The sequence below is a fragment of the Trematosphaeria pertusa genome (assembly GCF_010094035.1).
Source record: "Trematosphaeria pertusa strain CBS 122368 unplaced genomic scaffold BU26scaffold_2, whole genome shotgun sequence".
NCBI lineage: Eukaryota > Fungi > Ascomycota > Dothideomycetes > Pleosporales > Trematosphaeriaceae > Trematosphaeria > Trematosphaeria pertusa.
Genome location: NW_022987213.1, coordinates 225,203 through 238,203, shown reverse-complemented (window position 1 = coordinate 238,203; position 13,001 = coordinate 225,203). Strand labels below are relative to the sequence as shown.

Sequence of the window (13,001 nt, the reverse complement as noted above, 5' to 3'; positions counted from 1 at the left end):
ACTAATAATATTACTAACTATAATCTTAAGCTTACCTATTAACCTAGATTAGCTAATATAGTAGCTAACGCGTTATTATAAAAGTAGAAAGAACTTAAAATCTAAAAGAAAAAGAATTACGCTACTTATATAAGAGCTTTTCTAAGTAAGAAATAAATTAGCCTTTTTACTATTAAGTAAATTTTAGGTAAGCTAGCTACTCTAGCTACTAAGAGGCTAGTAAGTAGCGTTATAAAAATTACGTCTACTAATACCTTTATAGAGGTATCTTCTATAGAAAATCTCTATACTATAATTAACTAGATTATTACTACTAATTAATTAAATAAATTTCTATAACTAGCTTAAGAGAAAGCTACTATATTAGGCTTTATCTAGAAAGTAGAAGCTAGCTTACTAACCTATTAAAATTAATTAATAGTTTCTACTATTAACTATTTATAAGTATACCTAATACGTACTATATATACTATTTAGGTTACTATCTATCTAGAGCGCTAGAAAACTATCTAGTTACTATAAGATTAATATTACTAGCTAGATATATAAGAAGATATTAATACGTACGTAGTAGTATATAAGGCTTACTAGTAAAGCTATACTCTATATAATAAAATACTAAGTTTTCTAAAGCCTCTATCTATCTCTAAGAGAGTATAGTAGAACGTTTTTATAAATTTTAAAAGCTTTTTCTCTAATAAAAAAGAATTTAATTACGTATATATTATTATAAATTAGCTAAGTAAGTAGAGCTTCTCTTTACTATACTATAAGAAAATTATAGCTTAATATATAGTAAAGCTATATTATTAATATATCTAGTATATATATAGTTCTTCTAGATCTATTATATTAGATTATAGTTTATAGTTTATCTTTACCTTTATAGATAAGCTCTACTAGCTTATAGAGATTAAGTAGAAGCTTTCTACTACGTATTACCTATAAACTAATAGAAATATAAAGATTATTAATTAATATTTTAATTAGCGTCTATATTTATTTATTAACTACTACTAGAATAATTAGTTAGATCTTCTACTCTATATAAATTATATATAAGCTATATTACTATATAAAACTATAGAACTAATAGCGTATAAAATTAAATTTAAATACTAGCTAGTATACTACTAGAATTAGAAAAAGTATATAATAAAAGTCTCTACTCTATATAAGTATCTTTTATACTAAAAAGCTTAGAATTTTACTAAAAAGTAATATAATAGTATAAAAAAAGCTTCTAAAATTATATAAAGTAATATTATAAAAGTATAAGCTAGATAGATACTCTAAGTAAATAAAAAGCGCTAAGAATCTAATTTTACTATAGGTAACCTTATTTATATTAAACCTTATAGCTTTTTAATAAATTAGCCTAATATAAAGCTTAATTAATAGATATATAGCTCTTACCTAATTATTACTATAAAGAGTTACTTTTTCTAGCTTTAGTAATCTATATATATATGTATATATAACGTCTTTTACGCTAATTAGCTAAAAAAAGCTTTAGAACTATTACTAGAGTAGGTAGAGCCTAAGTAGCTATCTATTAAAGTTAATAATAATCTAGAATAGTCTATATATAAAATTCTAGATAGCTATTTTTATTAAAATTATCTTTAATACTATGCTATATAAGTTACTTATAACTCTAACTCTATCTAGTATAATACTATAGGCTTTATTAATACTCTCTATAAGATAAGAGACTTTTATATAGTATACCTAGATAAGCTAAAGCTACTAGCCTAATTAGATACTTAGATTAAAGCGTATAAAAAAGAAAAGACTCTAGAGAAAACTATAAAGAATTTAAAATCTATAAAAGTAGAAGATATAAAAGTAACGTAAAGATACTACTAAGTAATTTAAAAGAATCTAGAAGATGTATTTTAGAGCTTAGAGATAAGCTCTCTCTATAAGAAGAAATAATATAATAGTCTAGTTTAGAAATTTACTTTAGTTATATAATCTTAGATTATATAACCTTATTATATAATCTAGTCTAGCGTCTTAGCGCTTAGTACTTCTATAAATAGAGCTTTTTAAAGCTTTTTTTCTACTTCTTACCTTTAGATAGCTAAATTTAATCTAACCTACTCTACTAGTATCTTTTATTCTTATAGCTTATAGAGATAATACTACCTATAGCTAACTTATCTAGCTAGATATTCTACAATACTTATAGTAGTAGAGAATATAAAGCTAGCTCTTATAGTTATCTAGAGTCTTAGATCTTATAAGAAAATAATTAAGCTTTTTTTTTACTATTATTAGACTTTTAGCTATTTACTTAATTATTTTATTTAGCTATATAGTTATAGTTAAGAATATAAATAGCTTATCTAATATAAAATTATTACTAAAGATATTATTATTTACTTTTTCTTTAGAAATATATAATAGTCTAGTTTAGAGATTTACTTTAGTTATATAATCTTAGATTATATAATCTTATTATATAATCTAGTCTAGCGTCTTAGCGCTTAGTACCTCTATATATAGAGTTTTTTAGAGCCTTTTCTCTACTTCTTATCTTTAAATAGCTAAATTTAATCTAACCTACTTAACTAGTATCTTTTATTCTTATAGCTTATAGAGATAGTACTACTTATAGCTAATCTATCTAGCTAGATATTCTAGAATACTTATAGTAGTAGAGACTATAAAGCTAGCTTTTATATATTTTAGTAATATAGCTACTAGAAATTATAGTAGATATTTAGTTTTTTATAAAAGTTTCTATAGCTTTTCTCTAGCTACTTAAGTATATATTTATAGAAAATTTACTTACTACTATTTTTTAGAGTATATAGTATTATAGAAAAAGTCTAGTATATATTTTTTTTAGTCTATATATATATATATAGATAATAATAGTTTTTTTAGTTTTTTTAACTATTTCTTCTATATACTAGTCTTAATTAGCTTAAAGCTTATTTTATAAGCTATTTTTCTATTACTTAAAGATAATAATCTTACTATTAGATAGTAATAGAAAGTCTAGAAACTTAATAGAAAGCTTTATTATCTAGCTCTCTAACTATTACTTAGTTACTAGTAGTATAGTAGACGTATATATAGTAGAATAAAAATCTAGAATTAAGTTATCTAGTAGTAATATACTAGACTTATATATATATAGTATTTAATTTATAAAGTATATTATATACTAAGTTAATAGAGTAGATAGTATTTAATTTCTAAATTAGAATTAGAATTATACTTATAGCTATTAAATCTTTACTAAAGTAGTATCTTTTTTTACTAGAGTAGCTATTTTTTTTTACTATAAATTCTATAATTCTATATATAGAGTATTTTCTTTAGTAAGAGTATTAGTAGTAATCTAGTAATATATATAGATTTATTATTCTAGTATCTAGTATATAGATAATTAGCTAACTAGTTTATTAATAATTTTATCTAGCTTTTTTAGAAAAAGCTTTTTAAGCTTTAGTATAGAGATAGAAAGTATATAAAAGCTATTAGTAGCTAATAATCTAGATATTACTAACCTTTATATATAGTTATATAAGCTTCTATATAAAGTTATTATTCTAATTCTTATTAGTTATTATATTATATTACTAAATAAGAGTTTTATAATAATAATATTAATTAGAATAACTAGCTAGTAGGTTCTTTACTAGAGACTTAAGTATTATTAGAGTAAAGAGATACTAGAAGACTAGAGTCTTACCTCTAGAGTTACTTTATAAAAGTTTACCTATTATATTCTTATTCGCGAAGTAGGTATATATACTACTAGTAGAGTAGCTAATTATTAGCTTTTAAATTAGAAAAAGAAAAAGAAAAAATTTTTTATATATAGAAGTTCTATAAAAGTTTTTCTATATATAGAGCTTTTAATAGCTTTTTTTAGCTTACTACTAGAGTATATTTCTACTACCTACTAGATTTACTATAGGTCTTATATAGTACTAGAGAGGTAAGTAACTAGAGCTTTTCTAGCTCTAATTCTCTAGGTAAGTAACTAGAGCTCTTATAGCTCTAATTCTTAGAGTAGCTATTAGTAAACTCTTTTTAATAAAACTACTTAGTTTAGCCTAATATTATATTACTATTTCTAGCTAAAGAGGTATAAACCTTTAAATAATATAAAGACTAGCTTCTAGACTCTACTACTCTATATATACTTTTAAATATCTAGCTAGATAAGCTAACTATAAGTAGTATAGTCTCTATAAGCTATAAGAATAAGAGTAATAAGTAGAGTAGATTAAGTTAAACTTAGTTATCTAAAGGTAAAAAGTAAAAGAAAACTCTAAAAGCTCTTTATATATAAAGAGCTAAGTACTAAAATACTAGATATAGTTATATAACTCTAGTAATACTAAGCTAGTCTATTATAAGTACTATTTAAATATATTTATTATATTTCTTCTTACTTTATAAAAAGGTAAGAATATTCTTTAGATATATAATATAGTAAATATTAAGTAGATTTCTAAGAGCTTTATTTATATATTTTTAAAATATAGCTTAAGTATTTATAAGTCTAAAAAAAACTATAAGATATTTAAAATAGCTATATTAAGTCTAGAAGATAGTTTTCTATTTATCTTTTTTATAAATCTAGATTCTATAGTAGGCGTCTTATAGGTCTAACTTTAAAAAGATACTAGCTTATTCTAATCTATCTAGAGACTTCTATATAAGTAGTAGAGAGTAATAGTTCTTAACTATTACTTTATTTAAGCTTTAATAATCTATATAAAGATAATATTCTCTATTTCTTTTCTTAATAAATAGAATTAAAGCTTCTACTAAAGAGAATAATTATTATATTTACTTTTTTATAAGATACTTATCTAGATAATCTTATAGAACTATTATTTTATCTTAGAATAGGTTATATAGAAGACCATATAGAGATTTTATTCTAGATTCTAGTTTAATAGAAAGAATCTAGTTATTAAAAGTAGATAGTCTTATAGCTTAGTTTTTATTAAAAATCTTCTTCTAGAGTATATAGTATATTAAAATAGATTATAGTAGTTTAGATTCTTCTAGACTTTTCTAAATATAAAGAGTATATAGATAGTTATTATTATTTCTAAAAGATTATTTAAATTTAGATAGCTTTTATATTATAATTTTATAATAATAATACTATTATAATTTCTAGAAGAATATTTTAGCTAGAAAGTTAAGTTAAAGGTTCTACTATTCTAGCTAAGATATATCTAGAATAATATTAGATTCTAACGTACTTTATTACCGAAAGCCTTATATTACTAAAAGCCCTACGATTTCTTGGCAAGAAAAATCAACGAACATTAACTCGTTTTTCTTAAATAACTAAGCGAAACCTTAATATCTTTCTATAAAAATTTATATATATATTCTTTAGAGTATATTACACCTTATACTAAAGTTGCACTAAGATATATTACGTAATAAAAAAGCTATACGTATTTAGGTAACTTTTAAGAAAAATCTAGTTTACTTCTAGTTAGTACTATTATATCTCTATAATAATATATAAAACTTATAGTATATAGTAATTATAACGTAATAAAGGTTTCTAGAAAATTTCTATAGCGCTAGCTCTTCTAGGTATAGCGTAATAAGAGATAGAAGTTAGAAAAATTTCTTCTTAGAGCTTTCTTCTTCTAACTCTATATATATATAGTTAATCTAGCTATAAAAACTTATTATTTTATAAATTATAGTAGGCTTTAACTATATAGAGCTTATTAACTAATAATATAGTAGCTTTAAATAGTTATATAAAAGTAAAGTCTTTTTAGTAGTATAGTATAGAAAGATAGAAAGATACTAAAACTATTTTAAAATTATTACTTCTAAATATATAGAAAGCTTATAGTATATATAATCTTATAATATATAACTTTATATAGCTAGATTATTAATATATATATATAGTTAGAGAAGAAAACTCTAGAAAGGCTTTTTATAAACTTCTATCTCTTATTACGCTATACCTAGAAGAGCTAGCGCTATAGAAATTTTCTAGAAACCTTTACTACGTTATAAATACTATATACTATAAGTTTTATAGATTATTATAGAGATATAATAAGTACTTACTAGAAGAAAACTAGATTTTTTCTAAAAGTTAGTTAAATACGTATAGCTTTTTAATTACGTAATATATCTTCGTGTAACTTTAGTATAAGATATAATATACTATAAAAAAATATATATATAAAATTTTATAGAAAACTATTAAGGTTTTGCTTAGTTATTAAAGAAAAATAAGTTAATTTATATTACTAAGAGAAAGTAACTAGCTTGCTTATATAACTATCTTGCTTATAAAGTACGTTAAGTAACGTACTTAATAAATAAACGCTCTAGACAAATAAACGCTCTAAAAATGCTAAGTATAAGAATTAATAAGTTTTTCTTAAATAACTAAGTAAAACCTTAATATTTTTCTATAAAAATTTAAATATATATAGAGCTATACTATATATATCTTCTATTAAATTTATACTATATATCTTTTATTATATACGTTTAAAATAAGCCTTTTTCTAAAAGTAGCTATTCTTAGAGTTTAAACCTTATAAGTACTAGTAAACCTTTATAATAATCTATAAAACTTTAAAGATATATTATATACTATAGTATAAAGTTATTCTAAAGATAATATAGTATATTTACTAGTAATATCTATCTATTTCTAGAAGAAACCTCTAAACTTCTTTTTAGAAACTCTTTAAGCTAATATTTCTAGTATTACTAAGCTAAATACTACTAAACTTTATAGAAGTCTTTATACTATAATATATAATATATCTATTAAGTTTTATAGTATATTATTAAGTTTTATAGTATATTATTAAGGTTTACTAGTACCTATAGAGTTTAAACTCTAAGAATAGTTAATTCTAGAGAAAAGCTTATTTTAAGCTTATATAATAGAAAATATATAGTATAAATTTAATAGAAGTTATAAGTCTAAAGATTAATATATATTTAAAGTTTTATAGAAAAATATTAAGGTTTTACTTAGTTATCTAAGAAAAACCTATTAATTTTCTTATACTTAGTATTTTTAGTACGTTTATTTATCTAGATTATTTATTTATTAAGTATATTATATTAACTTATCTTATATATTAGACTATAAAACTTTATAAATTATTACTATATAATAAAGTAAGTATATAGATAATAGTAGAACTTAATTATAATTAGAAAAAGGTAAGTTAGTAGAATAAAATAAAAATTAGATACTTCTTAGATTCTTTTTTTAATATCTAAATACTATATAGTTCTAGGCTACTAAACTTTATTAAAGGTCTTATACTATAGTATATAATATATCTTTAAAGTTTTATAAATTATTATAAAGATCTACTAGTACTTATAAGATTTAAACTCTAAGAATAGCTACTTTTAGAAAAAGACTTATCTTAAGCTTATATAATAGAAAATATATAGTATAAATTTAGTAGTAGATATATTTAGTAAAGGTCTATATATATTTAAATCTTTATAGAAAAATATTTAGGTTTTACTTAGTTATTTAAGAAAAATCTATTAATTTTTATTAATTTTTCTTACTTAGAAATTATAGACTATTTAGTACTATAAGGCGTTTAATAGTAAAGTATATTAGTATATAATAGTATATCTATACTATAGCTAGTATCTAATCTAGAAAGTATTTAAATCTATTCTTTTACTTTATATTTATAGTTATTTAGCTCTAACTATAGTATATATATTTATTTAGAGTAGTATATATTATCTTTACTAAGTTACTAGCTTTACTAGTAGTATAAGCTTTATATTTATCTAGACTTTCTCTTAGTATAATTCTACTAATTCTAATAGAATTTATAAGATTATCTTCTTAGTATAATTCTTATTATATAACTAGAATTACTATACCTTTTCTTACGTAACTTCTTACGTAGCTATTCTCTACTTTGTAGCTCTTCTCTCTAGTCTACCTTTAGAGTAGTTTCTTACCTAGTTAATTCTATAATTGTAATAATACTCTTTCTTTATAGGCTAAGTAGTATTCTTATTACTTATAATAGCTACTCTAATTAAAAGTCGATTCTAAACAACTATTACAAGACGAGAAGTAAAAGAAATTTGTATAAATACTTTTAATATAGCATTCTTCTTACAAACTTCTTTTTCTATTAGAACGAATAGGCTTAAGTTATACTCTATTATTCTTATTATTTCTTTATATACGTTACTTCTTAGACACGTATTACTTCTTCTAGATAATACTAATTCTAATAACTCTCTTACTAGCAATAATTATATATAATCTTTTATAGACTACCTTACGTAGTATTACCTCTAGTACTAGTACTACTTTCTAAAAAGTTCTTATTCTTAGATTGTCTGCGTAGTATATCGCGATAGTATTACTCTTCTAGACTAGTAGAGAATTATAGAGACGAAGCTACGCAACGTAGGCTTAAATATAGATATTTCTAGAATATATCTAGTTCTAACCTTAACTAACTATCTTAACTATAGTTCTGTTTTTATAGATGCTAGAGGTAGTATAGTCTAAGTATATATAGAGAGCATAGTAGTCTAAGAGATATAGAAGACTTCTACTTCTACTATATTATAATCTTATACGGTAACTTCTTCTATAACTACGGTACTACATTCCTAGTAGTAAAGTTAGTAAACCTAGTAGACCTTATCTAATTAGATCTAGAGTACTAAATATAAGCGCTATTATAAACAGATTAGAATAGCGGTTAAGTAGGCTTCTTAATAGTAACTAATAGTTTTAACTCTATCTCTTTCTTCTATATCTTAGAATAGTAGATAAAAGATGCCTTAACTATAACTTCGTTTATATTTATTAATTACTAGGTTTCTCTACCTAGCGCACGTCTCTACCTAATGCACGATTTTTAAATACCTCTATCTATAACTTTTAAAGCTGTAGAGCTCTATATATATTGTAAAATTACTAGATTTTTTAGAGTAGTACTTGCAGAAGCTTAATAAATCGATTAGCAACGATAAACTACGTGCGATACCTCTGTAGGAGCTGTACCTTGCGGGTGCGCGTAGCCGCGCTTAGTATAGGCACCATATTAACGATAGATAAAAAATCTACATTATTAACCTTAGTATTCTTAAATACATTAGCAGAAGGTGTAGAAGCCTTAAGGCGACGCCTATTACCCTTTTAGAATAATTGTATATTCTTTCTAAGTTATTTTTCGACTTCGCGCGCGATTCTAGCTTCCTCACGTGCCGTAGCCTTCGTGCGCTGTTCTTAAAGGCGTATTTTCTTCGCCACCTGCTTTATGCGGCGCCTTTCTTTAAGCATAGCAGCTTTCTCTAGCTTCTTCTACTTCTTAAGCTTTATCTCCTTATCCTTTTAGGCTTGTTGTAGCTGCTCGTCGGCGTTCTTTTAGGCCTACTGCTAGCGAGCGTTCTAAACTTTAGATAGCGACTAGAATACTGCTCTACTATTGTACTCCTTTAGCGCTTTAAGTAGTAGAGCCTTGCCACGCTATTAGCGCTTCTTCTTATTAATAAGAGCCCCTTTAAGTCGCTCGTTTTTATGCTAGAGAAGCGTTTTCTGTACCGCTATAGTATAGATCGTCTAGCTAAGCTACTAGAAGCGTTTATTATAGATATTTTTAACTACTTAACAAAGTAAGCGCTTAATTTTTTGCTAGTCTAAAGCGCTAAGTATTAACGTACTACTTTCGCTAGATAAGAGCCTCTTAGTCTCTGCTAATCTAAATCTTTTAAGAATTACCTCTGCGTTTAATAGTAAGATTCTAGTAACTTTAAAGGCTCTAAGAATTGTATCTTCCTTAAAGGCTGTATGCTAGGCGCTATAGAATATGTAAAAGAAGTCTCTTTTTATAATAGCTAAGAAGCCCTAGTAGTTATACATAAAGTTAGCAAGCTTAGCAGAGTAGGTAGTTAAGAGAGGCTTAAAGAGATAGACGTTAAGAGGCTGCAGCGTATAGGTTAAATAAGGTAAATATATAGCTAGAAGAATCCTATTCTTATTATAATATTCGATAAACTCTATACTAATATGTAAACTGTAGCTATCTAGAATAAGTAGACAATAGAATTATTCTACTTTTACCTTTATTTTCTTATTAAACATCTATTAAAGCTATGCTAGCTCTAGCTTATTATTCGTCTATTTACTTAGAGATGTATGTTTTCGAAAACAGCCTAATAGATAAGTAAGAGCGTAAGGTAACTATCGTTAGCGTAAATATAGGCTATTATAGTTATCTACTCTCTATTACTATTCTAAATAAGCTATTTAATTTCTTCTAGCTTATATTAATGCTAGAAGAATACACGCTTAATCTTAGTTACTACTCTAATTAGAAAGCTCTTCTTATCTATATTATAGGTATTACACGGCTTAACGTTGTACTAGGTAATCTTATCGTTTAGAAGCTTAAAATATAGGCGATATTTAAAGGCAGAGTCTACTTAGCGCCGTGCAGTATTAATACTAAATGTCTATTAAGAAATTAGCTAGATAGAGTACCGCGCGATAAACTAATCTACCTAGTTTTTTCTAGCTTCTCTTTTAGCTATTTCTAACGCGAAATTTTGTATTATCTCTCTTATAGGTAGTAGGCCTTGTCTATAGAGCTAATTAATATACTATACAAGTTATTCTTCTTATATAGTATTAAGAAGGCGTATATTATTAATCTTCTTTGCACGAGTACTCTATATCCCCTAGTAACGCTTTAACAGCGTAGTGCGGTTAACGCTATACTTTTTCGTAACCTAAGTATAATTAGGCTTTTCTCTAAGCTTTAGTAACTTTAACGCCTCTAGCGCGTTCTCTATAGCGTTAGTATTAGTAGTAATAATCGAGTTACAAAGTGTAGAAAATTTCGTGCTAATCGTGCGTTAGGTAGAGATATGCGCTAGATAGAGAAACCTAGTATATAAGCTAATCTATAAGTATAAGCCTCGTATTACTCTAACTTATTCTACTTTTAAAGTAATATAAGCCGTGCTTAAGACTAAGAGTACAACGTGTATACGTCTCTATATAGCGCTAGCCTGTTCTATAGTTACTTAGAAGCTATACGAATATACTACCGCGAATTAGTGTTAGAAGCGCCTCGTAAGCGTCTCTAATTAATTAGCGCTAGTGCAACGTTAACTCTACTTTTCTTACACTTATAAGCAAAGTAGCTCTAACGTTTCTTTACGCTATAGATTCTAACTTTCTTAACTTTACTAATATGCACTTCTACTAGACTCTGCTACCTCTACCTCTACTCTTAGAAGACGATCTCTACCTCTGCTATACAAGGCCTAAACAAGTTAATATATATTATTACGCTGCTTATAATAGAGATCTTAATAGTATTAAAGAACAGGTCTAGTAGCTTTTTTATAACTCTAAGGTAGTATATATAGAAGAGAAACCGTATCTAGAGTAGCTATATAACTTACTTCTTAAAGTAATTTAGTAGAATAACGTCGAAATAGTGTAGTTTCTACTTAATAAAAACGTTATAGATAGTTATCTTCTAGTTAAGCTAGCTATACGTACGTAAGCGTTTAAGGTACTAGAACTATTTCTTTGTAATAGATTAGATATTAACTAGCTGTTTAGGCTAAATAAGCCTTCTATATTAAGGTATTACTTCTAATTCTTATAAGACTTAACCTTTACTTATATATATTTAGTATCTCTATCTATACCTCTAATAAGAAGATAATTAAATAGTTACTTAACTATAGTGCTAATTCTAATAGCTGCTGCGATTAGAACTTTATACTCGCATTATTAGCTATGTATACAGCTTCTATCGAAATTATTAACTATCTTTTTTAGCGAGAAGTAGATCTACTCTACGAAGAACTCCTCTAATAGGCTGTTATAAGAAATAAACTAAACAGTCTAGATGTAGTTCGCTAGATTGTAGAGAAAGGTGCACTAATTAACAAGATTAAATACGCAAACGATCTGAAGTTATATTATTAGCGTAAGCTATTTAGGCTTAAGACACCGCTCTATCGAGCTGTAGAGAATAGGAAGGTAGACATTGTTAAGTACTTGTTAGAGATAGGCGCTGACCCCCTGAAGTTAGACAGCAAAGGGCGAACGCCACGTTTTTAGGCGGAGCAGAACGGCGGTGCGGCGGAAGTGGTCCATGTCCTTAAGGAAGCAGAAGAGAGCTGTCACGCTTGAGTTAACTAGAGTATGATATCAACGGCCAGGGCCTCGTTTTACGATTCCCGTTGCAGGACCTGGGCACGCTCTCTGGCTTTTGTTCTGGGGCCCCATGTTTGTTCTCCTGTCTCCGAGTTCACGGTCTATTTTAAACGTTCTGGTGCCCGACTTCGTAGCTGTTGTCTAAAATGAGCCTCCAACCGTCGCCAACTTGGCGAGAGCGGCGCTGTGGCTCGACCTGCCCAAGAAGCACCACGCGGCGCACGGCGAGGTGCTGCCTCTGTTCTCGAAGCAGCTGGAGCACTGGCGGTCCTTTCAGCGGTACTGGCAGTGGGGCAACCGCGGAGCCTACGGGCGGCGCTTGGGCGCCGATGCCTTCGTGGCCGCGATGAAGCAGGACTACACGGAGAAGGGCGAGATGGAGGCCGTTGCGGACAAGGCCGTCTTTGAGAGCATGGCCCGGCGGAAGTGGCAGTTCGAGCAGCCGAAGCAGGCCGCCTCGCCCACCGGTGCCCAGAGCTCCGCATCCGCCGAGAGCGCGATGACGGAGCTCCTTGCGTCCTACGGCTTCACGCGCCCCTTCAGCCTCGCCAAAGGACCCCCGCGAGCAGGACGAATGGACGACGTGGGCCGAGTACCTCTACTTCATCTGCTGGGAGAACGACAGGGACGCCGCGGCAATGAGGAGCGCGGAACCGAGGTTCCGGCGGGCGATGGAGGAACTGCTGCTTGAGGAGGACGAGGGCGTGGCCCTCGAGACAGATGAAGACGCGCCGCTGCCACGGACGCTCGAAGCCCTGAAAGCCCGTGTGCGAGAACAGAG

General features: G+C 27.5%; 1 protein-coding gene across 1 annotated transcript; it reads left to right on the top strand.

Annotated features, from left to right (window-relative positions):
• Nucleotides 1–9,562: 9,562 nt before the first annotated feature.
• Nucleotides 9,563–12,911, top strand: BU26DRAFT_558866 (uncharacterized protein; the record flags this gene model as incomplete). The annotated part of the gene is made up of 2 exons (XM_033832612.1): nucleotides 9,563–9,582; nucleotides 12,398–12,911. The coding sequence occupies 2 exons, from the start codon at nucleotides 9,563–9,565 to the stop codon at nucleotides 12,909–12,911; spliced, it is 534 nt and encodes a 177-aa protein (XP_033689150.1).
• Between the last annotated feature and the right edge of the window lie 90 nt (nucleotides 12,912–13,001).